The sequence below is a fragment of the Saccopteryx bilineata genome, chromosome 1, assembly GCF_036850765.1.
Source record: "Saccopteryx bilineata isolate mSacBil1 chromosome 1, mSacBil1_pri_phased_curated, whole genome shotgun sequence".
Lineage (NCBI taxonomy): Eukaryota > Metazoa > Chordata > Mammalia > Chiroptera > Emballonuridae > Saccopteryx > Saccopteryx bilineata.
The window spans coordinates 244,537,448-244,556,087 of NC_089490.1; the positions used below are offsets into that span (position 1 = coordinate 244,537,448).

Consider the following 18,640-nt stretch of genomic DNA (forward strand, 5'->3'; position numbering starts at 1 on the left):
TGAGGAGGCAGGGAGGCCAACGTCATAGCCAGCCTTCCATTTTCCACCTCCTCCCTCTTCATTGACTCCCTTGCTCCAGACAAAAGGGTCTGTGATGATCAATTAGTGTGACTAAGTCCCAGGTGGGGGCAGCTGCAGACGCACCCTGGAAACACCCACAGCTGAACTTCAGCTCTTCAGGGCATGTAACTTTTGGAATGGCAATAATGTCCTAAAACTGAGGTAAAATTGTAGTGATTGAAGGCAACCAGATGGAACAAGAATCGACAGAAAACTGCATGACTAACATCCTGAGAAAAAGTTGTCATGAAAACTTTCAGAACAGGTTTCTTTTTCTTCCCTATAACCACTTCATCTTTGGTCAACACAGAAGCTCTGTTCCTATGCCTGCACTGTTATCTTCCCAGAGACTGGACTTCATATGATTTCAGCACACGGGACAGTTTCAGTAACTAAGTACACAATTCTAGAGAAATGAGGGCAAGTGGGGGCTCAGTCCCTCACTGGGCGAGTTGACACGTGCTTGGTCCTTGTCCATCAGCATTACCGTCAGTCTTTGTTATTTTTAATGGAAGGGAATTAGTTCAAACCTTTACCATCAGCAATTCAGTGTTTTATTATTTACTAATCTCTTCCAGCAGTAGTAGCTTAAATATTTGCCAGGGACTTTTAGGGGAGCTCCTCTCTCTCATTAGCATACTTTGTATTGACCCTGTTCCGGGAATTCGGGTCAGAGTACCCACACACCTGTTTGTCTCAGGGTCAACCAACTCCTGAGCTGGCTGCATTCCCTGTTCTTTCCCCTCCCTGCTTTCAGCACAGGAAAGACACAGAATTGTGTTCTGCGTGGCTTTCTCTAGACACCAGTTGACAGAAGGGTTGAAATCACTGACTGAAAAGGTCTTCGGCCTGACCTGTGGTGGCGCAGTATAAAGCATCGACCTGGAAATGCTGAGGTCGCCGGTTCGAAACCCTGGGCTTGCCTGGTCAAGGCACATATGGGAGTTGATGCTTCCTGCTCCTCCCCCCTTCTCTCTCTCTCTCCGTCTCTCTCTCTCCTCTCAAAAATGAATAAATAAAAAAAAAATTAAAAGAAAAGGTCTTTGTACCACAGTCACAGTTTTACAGTGAGATACTGTGGAAACCACTCATGAAGAGTTGGAACCGACTGCAGCTGTCTTAAAGCATGGCCGCCATTCTCAGACACGATGAGACAGACACACATCCCACCTCCCAGAGTTAAAATAGCGACAGAATGGAGTTATACTGTATAAATGGCAAATCAATTCACAAATATGAGGTTATCTTAAGAAAAATCAGTAACTTCTCTCTTTGTATTGCCTTTATGTGAGAAAGGTAGGCGCATGCTGTTAACATTCAGCTTTTAGCTCGGATATCTCTGATGCCTAACCGAAGCCCTCCTCCAGGTAGGACATGGTTACCATAAGAATTGAACTGCTAGACCCAGCTTAGTGTATCCCAAGTTCTCTTTACCATGCCACAGTTGCAGAACTCCAGGGAAAAGCAACCTGGTCTCAACTCTCCAGGCAGAGGAGAACAGAAGCTCCATATCCACTCATGCTGCAGATGGCTTTTCCAGTCTACCTGAATCATTACCAGCTAGAAGCAGCGGTCATTGGGACTTGGACATGAGCTGCAAAGTATAGAATTGTGACAACAATTCCAGTGCCATGCGGACTTTTCCTGGATGTGGACTTTTCCTGGACTCCTGCTCCTTGTGACAGCTCCTAACAGACTGAATTGTGGTTGGGTTGCATTTTTCAGGGATTTGGCATGGTGTTGGGGCCAACTTGGACTTGGTGAACATGTTAAGGACACTACTCTTTTATGGATTCTTGCTGTATTGGCCAAGAGTTTGCTTAAAGGCTTTAATCACTGTAAAAAAAAAAATAGAAGACTAGATAAAGAAGATGTGGCACATATACATCATGTTATACTATTCAGCCATAAGAAATGATGACATCGGATCACTTACAACAAAATGGTGGGATCTTGATAACATTATACAAAGTGAAATAAGTAAATCAGAAAAAAAACAAGAACTGCAGGATTCTATACATTGGTGGGACATAAAAACGAGACTAAGAGACATGGACAAGAGTGTGGTGGTTACAGGGGGCGGGAGGTGGAAAGGAAGGAGAGGGGGAGGGGTAGGGGGAGGGGCACAAAGAAAACTAGATAGAAGGTGACGGAGGACAATCTCTCTTTGGGTGATGGGTATGCAACAGAATTGAATGACAAGATAACCTGGACATGTTTTCTTTGAATATATGTACCCTGATTTATTGATGTCACCCCATTAAAATTAATAAAAAATTATTTATATAAAAAAAGATAAGAGAAACAAACAAATATAATAAAATGGGGTAGGTTATAAAAAAAAAAAAGAATTGAGCTGCCAGTATACAGGTGTGAGTAGTACCTGTGACTAAAGAACAGTAATTTCTACTATGCTGAATGAATGTCCACTCCTTGAACACATGTGTGAAGGTTAACCTCGGGTAAGAGCTTACAGATTAAGCTACATGGAAACAGCACACAGGCTCAGTGTGTCAGACACATTGCAGAGCGTCTGCAGCCCTCTCTACTTGTGGCTTTCTGGAAGCTATTTTTATGTGAGTTTATCAATATTTTACTCATTGTTGTCTGAAAAAGACCAAATGTTTCAGGTAAGGGGAATGGTAAGGCAGTAATATCAAACATCCTATAACAGTAAACACCAATCAAAGACAATCCCCCCTGACCCCCCCCCCCCCCGACGTTTGTCTTATTTCCAGAGAAGTCAAGTTTAACACTAAGACTTCTGTATCCAAGCAAGGCCGACCTTGGGGTTATCTTCCTCATATATCTAGGTCTTCTTAAGAAGAATGAGAACCTTGAACTTCTATATAGGGGAGAGTGTCCTAATGCTAAAGATATCTGACCATTGGCCAGACCACCTCACACGGAAGTTCTCCTGAATGACCTGCACCCACCTGGGCCTGTCTACAGTTGTCTTGGTGAGGTCCAACAAGGATGAGAGGGGGAAAGTGTGAGTCAAGAATTCCCTATTGAATGATTTTTATTCCTGACATCAATTGAGGTTGTTCTGGTACAGGACTTATCCATTGGGCTCCCATTAAATGCCCAGGAGGAGGTATGTAGGTCTGAAAGAGGAAAATAAAGAATTGAAAGATGTCAAATAATAACTTATTCATGGTCCTGTTTCATGGATTTCCACTTGCTCTTTGTCTTTGTGACAATGCACAATGTGTTATAACTAACGTTTATTCACCTAGGTATATCTTATACCTTGACTCTAACATATTAGCACAAAAGAGGGGTCAAATGTTAGAATGAACTGATGGTAACATATGAGATTCTGCCATTCCAGTTTATTGAAATGAGTAAATTTATAGCTTTATTTGCATACAGAAAAGTGCACAAGAAAACAAGTATGTATAAAACAATTATGTGGCTGATCATCATTTTCAAAAAATTTTCCACTTTCCAAAATTAAACTACCTAGAAATAATTGCTTCCAGTTTAGCACATTTAGGTATTTAGACATATACAATACTATTTCAAGTCTGTGTTTATAATGACTGAGCAGGAAGCCAGATGAAAAATTATGCCAAACATGATGAGCTATTACCATAAAAGATAAAACCACAGGACTTTATCTTGGGCTAGTTGGGGCTAATCAAGAGAGGTTCAGGAGGCCGCCATCTTGTTTAGATCCTGAGCAGACACCATCTTCTTCTACCTAAAGGTTACATCGTATGTGGTTGATTAACACCCACAAGAACCTGAGCATTAGGGGTCAAGAGACAACATTAAAAACCCAACAAAAACAAACAAAACTCATTTTGGCAAGAACAAACCCTTCAGAACTGTGCTAACAATAGGAGCAAAAATGAACTGGGAAAGTTTCCAAGGTTATGAGGAGAAAAATATTGCAGACATCAGATTTTCAATGATAAGAGCAAATAATTGTACTATAGTTTTGTTTTGTTTTCTATTTATCTTCAAACTAATTGAGATTGCAGCTTCAAGAAAGTTTTCCAGTTACTTGATAAAGGTCCAGCGTGACCTCAAATAAGCACCTAATATGTTTGGCACAACCACATTGAGCTGTGTGATGTGTTGTCCTTCATTGCTGAGTGGAGTTCAGGTTTTCTTCGACATTTACTACTCTTCTGAAACTTCAGTTCCAGAACATGGCCCCCTATTCCGCAGAAAGGGTAACAGCTGTCCTGCTTGCAATTCTAGTTGCTGTGATTAGTGATTACTGAGAAGGTGGCGAGGGTTCAAATCTGTGACTCATGAGATATTTTGCTCCATAAAACTCCATTTCTTGTGGAAGGGAGGTGATTGTATATGAACCCGGGAGCAAAACAGACTGAAAAGAGAATGAGAGGGAAAGGACAGGAGAGACAAAAAATGTTTTTCCCTCGTTGGCAAGAGCTAGCAGCTTGGGAAAAGGACAACCTTGCCCTTGAGAGAAAAAAAAAGGTCTTTAGAAAGAAGATGAGTTATATCTTTAAAAAGGTTCTAGGGTGGCCCTGGCTGGTTGGCTCAGCGGTAGAGCGTCGGCCTGGCGTGCGGGGGACCCGGGTTTGATTCCCGGCCAGGGCACATAGGAGAAGCGCCCATTTGCTTCTCCACCCCCCCACCCCCGCCCTCCTTCCTCTCTGTCTCTCTCTTCCCCTCCCACAGCCAAGGCTCCATTGGAGCAAAGATGGCCCGGGCGCTGGGGATGGCTCCTTGGCCTCTGCCCCAGGCGCTAGAGTGGCTCTGGTCGCGGCAGAGCGACGCCCCCAAGGGGCAGAGCATCGCCCCCTGGTGGGCAGAGCATCGCCCCTGGTGGGCATGCCAGGTGGATCTCGGTCGGGCAAATGCGGGAGTCTGTCTGACTGTCTCTCCCCGTTTCCAGCTTCAGAAAAATACAAAAAAAAAAAAAAAAAAAAAAAAAAAAAGGTTCTAGGGTGTGTTGGATTCCAAAGTACCTACGGGGGAGTTGGACTTGCTTCAATTTTACTTTAAAAGTTCTCTGGAAGTGATGGTCTGAAGCCAGATGTAAGGTGCCTTGCTCTACCATGATTTTTAGGTTTCAATGCTCTAAAATAGAACCCTCACACCACCTTGAACAGTAGAGATTTTAAAATTTATTTAAAGCAGTCTTATCTGAGGGGTGAGACTCAGAAAAGAGTCTTGTGGTGGCTGCATTGCCCAACTAGAGGGTGCATGGTAGAATGTTCTAGAAGCTTTTAGGGACACACTAGGCAAGGGTTCAAGTAGGGAAACTATTTCATTTACATTTAAGCTAGAGACTTTAGGATCTTAATTTATTTAAAGCCGTAGATTCAGTTTAGCTTTAACCTAATCAGAAAGTGAGAGGCATTTTACAAGTAGCAGGGGCAGACAAAAGTAAGGCAACAGATAATATGTCAAAGCTGAGACAAGGGCAGAGGTCAGGGTTCATCTGGCTATCAGCTTTGTCTTTGACTACGAAGGCCAACCTTTCTGTTCCTCTGTAGTATCAGCAAGCCAAGTTGCTAAAGAAGCATGGAGAAGAAAAAATGTGTAGTTAGAATTTTTGGATTGAATATCAATGTATTAAATACCAAGTAATTATTTCAAATGTCAGTAATAACATCTCCTAGGGCTGATGCAAGAGGATTAAATAAAATAATAAATGTCAGACCTGTACTAAAGTGTTTAGTACAAGTGATCAATAATGTTCGTTATTTTCTCCCATGATAGTTCCCCTCCCATTCTGTAAGTTTAGCCGGGTGACTCAGGTTTATTTTTCTTTCACGACTTAAAGAAGAAACGGCCTCCAAAGAGAACTTGAATCAATTCAATTTAGTGCAAACGATCCTCCCACACTCCTAGTGTACTTTATTATTTCCTACTTGTTCAATGTCTCCCTGGAGACAATGGTGAGAATGAGTCCCCGCTAGGACTTACGACGCTTTTGTGCTCAGCACCAGATGGGGATACTTTAGGGCTGAGGTGTCTAGGCCCTAGAATTAGCTTTTTCAATAATCCCACCCAGTCTTCTGAAGCAGATTTTATTAAAAAAAAACACAAAAGAAAATGAAAAAAGTAAAAGCCCTTTACAAAACACTGTAATTGTAGAAACAGATCGAGGGGGAATGATCCAAACTGCAAATAAACTTAATCTTACTGCTGTCAGAGTGAAGATATTTATCTATTTAAAACAATTAAATTCAAGGTGGGTCAAGGCATAGTTTAGAAGTCTACTTGGATGGGAAAAGACTGAAAAATAAAGGTCTTTTACTTTTTCTCTTGTTTTCCCTGACCCGCTATGCCCCGCCTCCTCTAAAAATGCCCATAAGTCTACTTTCCTTCACTAGCTTCAATCTTTTAACTTCAATCAAAGGTGCTTCCGCTCACTGTTGAGAAAGACAGGGTTGTGCTGAGGCCTCCCAGGGACTTAGCATTATGGTGGTTACACTGACAACGGAGGCTGAAATCCTCCATTGAGTGAGAAGAATCAACCTGCAAATTCACCTGCACTCCACACTGCTTTTGAAAGAGTATAGGCAACTGTCACCACTTTGGGATTTAATGCCATCAGACTATTTCAGACCAGCTTTGAAGACCCTCACTAACAAATAAGTAGTGATTTGGGAGGCAGAAGTGCCATGATCATCGTCTGTTTAGCTGACCTGTTTGGTGGCTTCTGAAGGTCCACAGATTTTGAACCCAGTGATTTTAACTGGGATGCCGCAAAAATTCTTAAAACATGCAATACCTGACACTATAGTCAAGGACACTACTGACCTCATTTCCCTTAGATTGTTCAATTAAAAGCTGGCAATAGGCATCCTGTGTGAATGAATCAAAATTATACGTATTTTTTTGTCAGTTTGGCAAAAAAATAGAATACATTTTTTGGTGTACTGCAGAATCGTAGTAATTAGTTTGTGTGTGCCATGAGATGAAAAAAAGTTGAAAATTGCTAGTCTATAGTCGCCAAGTAATTGCCAGGATGCTTTGCAATCACTTCATTATGAAGGTAAACAAAAGAACAAGAAACAAAACAAAACAAAAAACTAGAAAGCTGTTCTGTGTCCTCTTGTGCTTTACTTCTGTACAGAACTGAAGTATCAAAGCACAGGATATGGTAGAAACCCGTATGCCTATGATAGAGATAACGACTCTATTTTTAAATGCCCAGCCTTATCATTATCAAAGTAGCTAAGTAGGTTTCCATGTCTATTACTTCTAAATGACAGAGATTTAACCTCGGCCCCATTAAGATTTCACCCTCCCCCTCTAGGCCACCCTACTTACGAAATTAGGCAAAAGGACTTCCAAAAGGATCCCTATATACTTCAGGAGAAGCGGGTTGAGGAGAAGCCATCTATGAAAATATAAACAATCAGTCAGTAGGTCTCATTATAGTTATATAAAAAAAACCCCTCTACTTAAGACTTTTCTAATTTCTTTAAAAATCGCTTAGGTCGCAGAAGGGTCTACAATATTTTGTATTTTCTAGTTTGTAACTAGCGATGTATACTTATTATTTACATCACAACCAAGGTTCAGGTAAATTATGTTTGCCCCTCCCAAATGGGAAGTATATTTTTATGAACTAAAGAACCACGAGTGGGAAATCAGAAACTTAAAATTTGAAAGATCTTTTAAGGTAGTATTTTGCATTGATTTTTCTCCCAAAATGTTTTCGTGAGCCAGGTTCAGTGAGACACAAAAGGCTTTTTCTATATGATATTCACGTCCCAAGTTCAGAAGAGTCATCCCTGCAGAAATAATCTTTCCCTGGATTGAGCTGATGTTTACCCTGTGCTCGTTGTCAATGATAAATCTTACTCAAATGCCCTTTACCATCAGAAAGCTACTTCTCGCCTACAAACAAGGGTAACTGAAGAGGCAAACCCTTTGGAGCAGCTAATACTTACAGAAGCTTGTGGTGAACTGAAAGCATTTTTAGAGAAAGGGTTCTCAAACGCATTGTCAGGAGATTTGGTAACTGGCAGGGCACCTAGTCTGGGAGCTGGCTTTGGTGGTTCTAAAAGGCGAAAAAACCCGAGTGAGTGGTCAGTAGACAAGCTTTCCCCAAATAATGACAGAAGTCCCCAATCAGGCTCATCTTAGAAGGCAAGTTCCAGAGTTTTGAAATTTACATCAATGGAACAAAAGTCACTGCAGAACATGAGGACTCCCGATTATTATATACAGCTTCCTCCCTTCTCAGAAGAGGACACCATGGACATTCATTTACTTGAAGTGGAAGAGATTCAGAATTCCCTCACCGAAGGCACGGGCCTGGCTGAGGCTTTATTATGCCACCCTCCAGGTGCCATGACCCATTGATTTTCCATCGCTCTTGGCAGCCCTTTTAAGATTTGTCACAAGAGGGCAGCATTGGGCCAGACCTTAGAAAGCGTTAGGTAAAGAGCTTCATAGGGTAAATAAATGGTTGTCTCCATAACTACTGATTACAAAAAACAAACACACACACACAAAAAAACCAAAACAAAGAAACAAGAAGAACAGGCTGTTGGTGGGTGGGAGGGGATTCTTTTGGGGGACTCTGTGGGCCCATTTTATTGCAAACCAACATACTTGTTGGTGTAGTAGACCAAGGGGTGGGTAGCTTACCATTGATCTTTTTCAACAGTTGATTGGCATCAAAGTCATCATGGTCTGCATTCTCCTGAGGAATGCCCACTTTGCTGTTGAAATAACTGGCAAAGGCACTTGAAGTCCCAGAAGATGTCTGGTCCCCCTTCCGTGCAGGTACAACAGGAGGCTGCCGCAGCTGCAAGTCCTTAAACATTTCCTTCACTTCCTTGACTTCCTTATCCCCGAGTGGGTCCAAGGCAACGAAGGCATCGGTGGAGATGTCCTTTGGAGGGACAGTTCTGGGAGGGGGCTGAGGAGGAGTGACCAGGAGGGAGGAGAGCATGGCAGGCGGCTGTGGGGACACAGCAGGAGCTGGGAAAATATTGCTCTGAAAAGGGTTCCCCAAAGGGCTTGCTGATGACCAAGTGTTAGGTGGCACAGGTGCTGATGGACCCCAAACGACAGGGGCCGGAGGAGAAGGTGAGGCTGCAAAGGATGAAGGCTGGTTCCAACCTGGAACAGCTGGGCTCGTGGTGAACACCACTGGCTGGCCGAATCCGGAAGGCTGACCGCCCATCATGGCTCCTGGGACCATCGAAGTGGATGGATTGAACACTAATGATGTTGAGCTCCATGGTCCTGCCTGAGGGGGTGTAATTGCTACACCACCTGCAGGAAGAGACAGAAAGGACTTATCAGGTGACAAGCCTGAAGAGGACTTTGGAGTTTCAGAAAACACAACTCTGCATCTTCAAGGCATATTTCTTTATTCAGCTTTGCTGCCAACATGGAAATGAAGAGTCTGAAGATTATTAACTAGCCAACACAGCAAAGCCAGGTTACAGTCTGAGGCCTTTCTTTCTCCTAATGTTTCTTTCCTCACCTGACAGGTAATACAGTTCATAAGTACCCAATACCTTAAATCAGTGGTCCCCAACCTTTTTTGGGCCACGGACCGGTTTAATGTCAGAAAATGTTTTCATGGACCAGCCTTTACGGTGGGACGGATAAATGCACAAAATAAAATTATGCGACCGGCGTAAAAACTGTGGTATTTTTAAATATAATTGTTGAACTTACAAGACAAACGTCAAGAGTGAGTCTTAGACGGATGTAACAGAGAAAATCTGGTCATTTTTTAAAAATAAAACATCGTTCAGACTTAAATATAAATAAAACGAAAATAATGTAAGTTATTTATTCTTTCTCTGTGGACCAGTACCAAATGGCCCACAGACCGGTACCGGTCCACGGCCTGGGGGTTGGGGACTACTGCTTTAAGTTACTGAAATACTGTATTTTTCGCTCCAAAAGATGTACTTTTCCCACCAAAAAGTGGAGGGGAAAATGCCCATGCGTCTTATGGAGTGAAAAATACGGTATTTTATTAAATATTTTAACACATCCTTTGGTTCAGATTATTTTTTTCTTATTTTCCTCCTTAAAACCCTAGGTGTATCATATGGTTAGGTGTGTCTTACCAAGCAAAAAATACAGTAAGTACCATAAGTACCTTATCATACATAGACTGATGCATTTTAAACAGCTAGAACAAAGCCTGTCAATATGATAACCTTGTTTTTTGAGTGAATACATGTACATATACAAACCATGCTGATTATGAACCAGTTAATTAAGGTAATCCACAACCGGACCAATGGATTATGACTGTGAGTCACTGACTCGCTTGGCTCGTTTGGCAGCTGGCCCCGGTCTGGGTCTTATGGAAACCAGCAACCAGTGATCCGGTGTGTGCCTTAGGCCTTGACATGCTTGCATCCTGAAGAAATCATTTCAGAGTTGCCTTGCTTTTAAATGTTGCCAAGGCTGATACAACTATATGAAAGGATGATAAAACTTGGTTGGTGCCAAGATAGTTTTAGATTTTTCTATGTAAAAATGGAGGGAAGGTTGGTTATCCTGGGAGAGCTGTTCAAATAAGTGTTTCCTGCCATGTGTCAGTCACTGAACTTTGCCAGAAGTTAGAACAGAGGATTCAAAGAGGAGAGGAGAGAGAGAAGATACCGTGAAGCGAAAGCAAACCTCCCAAGATCTCTAAAAGCCTCTGTCTGGGTATCTGATCCCTATGGGAAATGTCTCCATTGTGTCCTGCCACTTTGATTAGGAACTAGTGGAACCACTAAAATCCAAATCTCTCCAATGTGTGCCTTCCTCTTCTTGAAAAGACCATTCCTGACATCTTGTTCAAATACGTAGAGGGTTTTCTCTCCTGCCTCTGCCGGAGTGTATTAATGATCCAGTGAAACCATCACCACTAACAGAAAACCTGGATTCGGCCACAGACCTACTCACCAGGGATGCTCAGCTCTCCAAAGCTGCCTGCACCCAGTTTCAGAGAGCAGAGCATCCTTTCATTATAAAAGTTTTTCTAACCAAACTAAGGCCTTCACATTTGGGTTAGGTTTGTTTTTGTTTCCAGAGTAAGAAATATTTTGAAAATGGTATTCAGTGGCTGATGTAGCAAGATATTCTATTTTGAATTCCCCTAGTATTGGAGATTGGTGTTACTTGATTCAACTAGATCAACATGAACACTAGCCATCTGGTCATCAACACATACGAGTGCTAAAAATAAATAAATAAATAAATAAAAATAAATAAAAATAAATAAATAAAGAAGAGTGATGAGTTTCAGAGAAAGTCATCTTACTAAATTCACATGTTTGTTTTTCAGGTGAGGAAGCTGGGTACAGAAATATTAATTACTAAAATTGAGACAGTCCCAGTTTATGACAGCAGACACTAAAGTTAGGCACACTGGCTCTGAACCCACCACCTACCCTCCTATTCTGTCTCTTTGGCACCAAGAGACAAGACTATTTTTTTTAATGGGATGTTAATTCAAATATTTATTTTATAGATACAGTCTTAGACTTCCTTTACACTAAAGCATATACATAGTCCTTTCACAACTCATCAAAGGGAGTTCTCTTAGATTGTCTACTATAGGCTTCTAAAAGTGAGATGAGTTTGAACAAAGTCATTTCTAGCATTTTAAAACAAATTTATTTAAATTTGTTTATTTCATTCACCAAATCCAGAGTTATTCATTCATAATTTACACCCATTGGGTGTGCCAATTGGGTAGAATTTTTATCAACTTTCATGTTGAATGACTTGCCTTCCCTTGAGAAAATATGTGGCTTTCATCATTAATGGGAGTGAGGGAAAAATAGAAATATTGAATTTGTCAGGAAATCAAGGATTTCCCAGCATATACTTCTGCCAGCCTCTGTTCCTGTCTACCGGGTTCCATGTACGTATGTGTTTCCAAGACATGTAAGGCCCCGCTGAAAAAAGTAGAAGCAAGATGTTAAAGAGAGAGAGAGAAAGAGAAAATAGTTTTGGTTTAAAGTTCATGTATTACTTCTGATGCTAGATTTAAACACAACGTAGCTAGCCAAAGCTGAAGGCTCAGCTTTCCACAAGCCCCTCGCCCCACCCCCAGCTCTCCAGAGGCAGAGTTCCCAGCTGGGTCCAGCGGAAGGCGGACCTACCACCTTCCAGGGGTTGGCGGAGGATCCCTGCCAGTGGACAGGGGCTATACTGTAGAGCTCAGTTTGAGTCCCATGTCCAAACTTAAAAGAATCATCAGTATTCTGCAGTTGTATTCCCCAAGGCCTCACCAGGGGCACCTAGCCAAAAAGCTTCACTTCGTCTGAATAAATGAACAGTTATAGAGTCCAGCTGTATTTTCAGGCTGACTTGTTAAATATTGGCTGTAAAAATTCTTCGGGGCATGATATGAGACTACACAGCTCTGTGATGTGATCTGGTCGTGGGCACTACCTGCAAGCTCCCTGCCCTTTCACAAGGAAAAGCGTCAACCAGCTCCCCTGGGGGTGCAGGAGAAGAGTGATGCAGAGAGAGGAGCCCCCAAGAGATAGGAAGAGCTCAGGGAACGTCTCGTGGTGCTACCAGTTCAAGCAGAGCCCTGGGAGCATTGGCTTTTCACCCCCCACATGGGTTTCAGCCGTTCAGCAGTTGGGTAACAACTCTCCTGCTACTATATACTCCAGATACGATTAAACAAACTTTAGAAAACAGCAGAGAAAAAACCAAAACAAAGCAGGGTGCTGATGATTGGCTCCACAGGAGGCAGAGAAAGATCCCTGGTCATGTGGGCACACATGAGCTAATGAAACGTTTATGAATGATGGCACCAGCACATCCTGGGTATCTAAAAAAATCCTACCTCATCCCTTATCACTGTGCTCTTTTCAACTTGGGGTTTCCAGTATTTACATTCTTATTTCACTTAGACACTCAGCTACCCAAAATATTGGCAAGGAGCTGCTAAGGCTTAAGTATGTAGAGACTGATAGGATATGTGCCTACCCAATACCCACCATATGCCTAGGGACAGCTCCGGGCTCAGAACTGGAGTCCCTCATTCTATGGCTTACACTTGCTTCAGACTTAACTTACATTCTTCTTCAGGTATAGTTCCCTTCCAAGAGGGCTACCTGGTGAGGCTTCGGTGAGACCGAAGTAATGGGAACTTGCAGGGAAGACATGCCATGTTGTTACTTTTTCAATAGAGATGAGAGACAAAGTTCTGTCATTTCAGCCTCATTTCTCCTCTGAAACTGGTTTGAGCTTCAAGATCCCTTATAATCATCTTCAGTAAGCCATGATCAATTGGTTCAAATAAGAGCAATATTACCATGACTTTCTTTTCACATGTCAACTCAAGGAACCAAATTTTGCTTATAAGGCCAACGTACCAGGTGGCGGTGGGGTTGCACAGAAGTAAAAGTGGAAGAAACGATCCCCAGGATGATCAAATGTTATGCCCCTGAAACCTCTATGGATATGCAGTGCCTTCTTCTTACGCATTATTTATTATCTTAGTAGTGAAAGTAATAGGGGCAAAAGCTAACTCGATCTCAGGCACTTACCTAGACCTGCAAGGGGTCCCACTGGGGCAGAAGCACTTGTTTTGAAAAGATCCAGAGGGTTGGTCTGTGGGGCTGTAGACTGTCCTGTAGGTGATGTCTGCCCTGGAGCTTCAGCGTCAGGAGGAGCAAAGATGTCTGATGTAAGCAAGTCATTTGCTGGAGACTGACAGGGCAGAGAGGGACGTAAAGGAGTCACTCAGTAACAAGAGAAGTGAAGCTTTATTCAGTCTCCTACTCTGTGCTTCAAATTTGGGAATCACACAAAGAAAAATGATTTTCTATTACTGATAGATTACTACAAAAAACAACCAAACAAATAAAAAAGACAAGGATCCCAGCAATGGAGAGATACTGAGTCTTGGACTCTCAAAGTGAAATCTAATTTATTTTTTTCACATTTGTATCTGTCTGTCCTTCTTATCAGCTAAGAGCTTGAAGCTGGGAACAAAGGGACAACTATAAATAAGTTGCTTAAACATTTTTGATCATTCTAGTGGATTTGAATCAGTCTACATAAAATTGATACAGTAGTCTAGTCATTAGTCCAGCATACATATTCCAATGAGGTCTAAACAAAATATTTATAGAAACCGCATTTTCAATTGCTTTTGAATGAGGTGGTAACAGTGAATCTATGTTTCTTTCAAGACAGTGGATTATTTCGTCACCTTTTAATGGAGGAGACAACCTCAAGAATTTTACACCACCACCTTTGACATTAATGCAACGTAAGGGTGTGGGGGGCGTGTGTTAGTGTGGGGAAGTTGTACAAGGAATCACGAGAACCCTTGCCCTCCGCTCCCAGAACGTGACCATCAAACTTACCAGAGGTACAGAAGCATAGCAGCATTAAAAATGAAAAAAACTTGTGTTTAGTTAATAATCAGAGACAAGACATGCAGATGGAAAGCAGGGTGCAAGTGAGAAGCTTTAAGAGGGCGGCGATTAGAATAAGGTATTCTGGGAGTGCCAGGAGCCTCACCCCGCCTTCTATTACACAGCCACACAGGAAACTACAACAGCAGCAGGGGAGACAGCTCGCGTCATACCACCCTCTGATACGGAACATGCATTCTGCCAAAGGACATGTGGAGAAGACAATTCACCTTAGCAGTCCTTCTGCCTCTTCCTGGTTTGGTACTTTGTGGAGGTGGGATAATGGCTATGGAGTCATGTGCTGAGGACTGGACAGAGCTTTCCAAGTCCTGCTTGACGCCATTTGGTACGGGCTGTCCTTTGGGAGGGCTTCCCACAAAAGGGTTCTGGGAGGATTTGACATGGAAGCCGTTCTGTTCTCTGTCAGATACCCCATTCTGAGTTCTCACTGCTGGCTGGGTTTGCGGAGTTGGAAGGGGCCACGGGCCTGCCTGAGCTTCCTGTTTGCCAGTCCGGTTAGAGATTTGGTCAAACTGCTGACCAAAGTAATCAGCATCCCCATTCAGGGGCCCATTACTCAGTGGAGTAGACACACCACTCAAATGCTCTGTCTTCGGATCTGGAGATTTGAGAGAATCAAACGAAGAGGGTGGCGATTGGTCTTGCTGTGCAAAAGGATCATCACGGAAAGGATCAGGATTAGGGGTGGGAAAGAAATTGAGATTGGCAGAAAAGGCATTTTCGGGCAAGAAAGACGCCTGAGGCTTTGGTCGAGGAAGAGAGGAGGAGGCGATGCCGTTTGTTAAGAATGAATTTTCTCTTAAAGAATTCTGATTGGTGTTGATTTCAGAGTTTAGATCCACTAACAGGATATCTTTGCTTTCCTGTTGCATTTGGAAAGAAAAAAAAAAGAAAGAAAGAAAGAAAGCATTAGTCCATGCGTGACTTCGAATGAGAAAACTACATAAAATAACCAGGATTATTAAAATTCCTATTCGAGTTTGGTCTTGACAAACTGGTTGACCACGACCTCCTCCTGTCACCTCGTGAGTGCATTTATTAGTTGAATAGGTCCTCCTTGCCCTTCCCCCACCCCATGCCCTTTTATTTACACTTCAACTTCATTAGCCCCTTATTAAGTGAACTCTTAACTGTTTTTACTTTACTTATGTCATGGCACACCCTTACAGATATGGAGTTCATGGTCACTGTTGCAATTCATGTCTTTGAAAGTCTTAAAAAGAATTGACTGTGCGTCGCTCCAAGTGATATTCTAAGTAGGCAGAGTTTGAAAAGAAGACAAGACCTCAGAGCCCAGCCCAGGTTCTCACCTGATGCACTGTCCCTTCCCTTATACCCCAGTCGTGGAACATCACCTCTAAATGAGCGAATTTATTGGTTAATATATCCATATTTTTATAGTTCTGGCTGTAATAAAGTTCAAGGTCAAATATATCTCCCCATAAGTGGTATTTCCTTTGGAGGAGAGAATTTCCCCTCACATCACAGCATGCCAGGTGTGACTTCTTAAATATTTAAGGTTCCCTTCAAAAGTGCTAGCCAATTTAGAGCTCTTTTCCTCATCATCCAAGTCTCTCCTTTGGACATACCTTTGTCTGTCCGTATCTTTCTAAGGAAGTGATACTAAAATAATGATATAATCTAACATATCACATTCACCTCTTATATCTGTGCATTTTTTAATAATATGGCTTAGAATTATCTGTGTTGTAACAGTAATCTTATCTATTTAGTTGATAAGTTCAACTAATTTTTATCTTTATGTATAATATAATCTTTAATTTATGTATAAGGTGGAGTGGGTTTAAGAGTTAATTTGAAAGACATACCAAATGTATAACTCCACAAATTCTATTCTGTCATTTTCTGGTATGTTAATTATTTGGGTTCTCAGTTGTTAGATAAGACATCCTTCTCAGCATAAAATCAGCAAATTAGATCAATCTGATCTGTGTGTATAACTAATTAGAATTCATCCTGGGATAGAGCTGTCATACTGACAGACCTTTCTCCTGACTGATTTTGATCCATTAAATATCATACTTAACTAGCTAGCTAGCCACAGAAAAATATAAGCAATGAACAATACCTATGAAATGGAAGTTAGAATTCTAGCATTAGCCCAAACAAATTACTAGATATTTTTATCCTTGAGACAGAAACAACTTTAAGGGAATATAACATTTTCAAAAATAAAAAGGAGGCTTAAATAGGCTTCTTTGGTTTTAAGAGAAATGAACACATTTTCAGAAAGTTTAGGCCCTAAATTAGACCTTATTGGTATTCTATCTTTTAACTTCCTTTACTGTTAGGTATAATCCATAATTTTTAAAAACCAGCTTCTCTTTTTTTATAACCAGGAGAATTTGTCAGAATAAAGAGCTTGTCATTATAATTTTTTTTTTAAATCAAAGAAATAGATTGGAAGATCTCTAAGTGTAGTGATCTTTAACAATCAAAAGGTAGGAAAAAAAATGTATTACAGAAGCTTGTGATTTCAATTTTTCTTTATTATTATGAGCCACCTCTGGTTAGAACAGTTGGGTATTCACTGCTGGTAGAGTTCTCCTTTTCAAATACTTCAGAAGAAGTTCTTAGGACACCAAACAGGAGCCACAATGTTAAACTTCTGAATAGTCACCCTATAAGTAAAATGTATAAGGCTCTCCTCAGGTCAGGTTTGTTGTTAATTCAAGATTAAGAGTCAAGGTCATAGACTACAACAGAAAGATGCAAGACTCCTCATCCACCCCCAGAATTGAGAACTTTATATGAGTCCTTTCTTGGACATCAGTAATGCATCCACTCGGCCATCGTTGGAGGACCTGAGACAAACACTGGGACAGGAAAGTGAACTACAGCCCCTGCTCCTAAGAAGCTCCTGTAAGAGGGCGCTCAGGCAACCCGAGATGTCTGCACAGAGACAAGGTTTTAGATACTGAGTTCAGTCCATAGCTTAGCTTTTCTCCAGGAAGTTGTTTCACCCAGACATTCCAGCCTGCCAAAGCCTGGGCTGCCCCCACACAGCTTTTGGTGTCTGTCTTCTTGCTACTCCCTATACTGAAATAAGCTTCGTTAGCCAGACTTTCAAAATGACCCACAAGGCAACCCAGTTTACTATTAGCCAAATTACTCAAGTTCAGATTATTTACAAAGCCTCTTCCCATTGATCCTCTATTTCAGCTTCACCTGTGCCCACCCACGGTATCTTACTTACCATATTTCCCCATGTATAAGATGCACCTTTTTTTTTGAAAAATTTGGCGTCTAACACCTGGATGCGTCCTAAACAGTGGTTGTAGATTTTTTTACTTGCATTTTCCACTTTATCACGTGGATGAAGAGTTGTATAAATTTTATGATGACTTCAATAACTTTATGTAATACATTTTTTTTTCCAAATTTCGGGCCCCAAAATGAAGGTGCATTTTATACATGGGAGCATCTTATACACGGTGAAATATGGTGTATAAGGCTGTGAGCCCAGATCCCATCCCTGCAGCAGATTTAACCTCCTCTTCAGAGGAACAAGCTTTATGTTCTTCTCATACTAACTGCTTTGGAATGGTCAATTTTTTCAAGTGAGAGCATGTCTTTTGTCTCTTTTTCTTCTGTCTTTTTTTTTTAGACCAGTGTGAAAGAACATTGTTCAAGTGGTGTTCCAGTAAAAATCACATTCTAAGGAAGGTTACTTGGTTTGTAACATGAACTTTATTTGAAATGCACGAAAGCATTCTGTGTAAGTGTTGGGAGGTAGGACAGAACTAATGAAGTCTAGCTGATTTAGGTTTCTTCCTCTCTTCATCTCCTCCAGAGCAGCTATTGTAAGATTTGAATGGTTTTAGACATGCTGGTTTTATCAAGTAGAGATAAACCTATTTTGTGACCTATGAATACAAAGTCAATTTCTAAGAACACTCTGGCAAAGTCTGACCAGCAAATAATTAGCACTGTCAGAGTTCTCTTATTCAGCAGAGACTATCTACTTTGATGGTATTTATTCTTTTGACTTCTTGTTAGTTTCACTAAAGTTGGAATTTTATTTTTAGAAGCCAAAAATTCTTAGAATGAAGTCTAATATCAGTGAGACTCAGGATTATTCCTGTTTTTTATTTCCTCTTCTAGAACTTTCTAGAAGTCTACAGAAACAGATGAAGCAGTCCAGGCTTCCTTGCTTATCCTAGTGAACTCTGTTTCATAGC

At 41.4% G+C, this 18,640-nt stretch overlaps 1 protein-coding gene across 4 annotated transcripts in view; it reads right to left on the reverse strand.

The window, feature by feature from the left end:
• Nucleotides 1-3,375: 3,375 nt before the first annotated feature.
• The window catches only part of DAB2 (DAB adaptor protein 2), a 184,319-nt gene continuing 169,054 nt past the window's right edge, over nucleotides 3,376-18,640 (reverse strand). For all 4 annotated transcript variants that reach the window (XM_066240182.1, XM_066240189.1, XM_066240195.1 and 1 more), the window contains 6 exons: nucleotides 14,648-15,301; nucleotides 13,542-13,704; nucleotides 8,656-9,288; nucleotides 7,953-8,062; nucleotides 7,327-7,396; nucleotides 3,376-5,558 (listed from right to left, as the gene is read on the reverse strand). In XM_066240182.1, coding sequence (XP_066096279.1) covers nucleotides 7,331-7,396; nucleotides 7,953-8,062; nucleotides 8,656-9,288; nucleotides 13,542-13,704; nucleotides 14,648-15,301 — 1,626 coding nt within the window. In that variant the 3' untranslated portion in view covers nucleotides 3,376-5,558; nucleotides 7,327-7,330. The remainder of the gene's footprint in view (nucleotides 5,559-7,326; nucleotides 7,397-7,952; nucleotides 8,063-8,655; nucleotides 9,289-13,541; nucleotides 13,705-14,647; nucleotides 15,302-18,640) is intronic.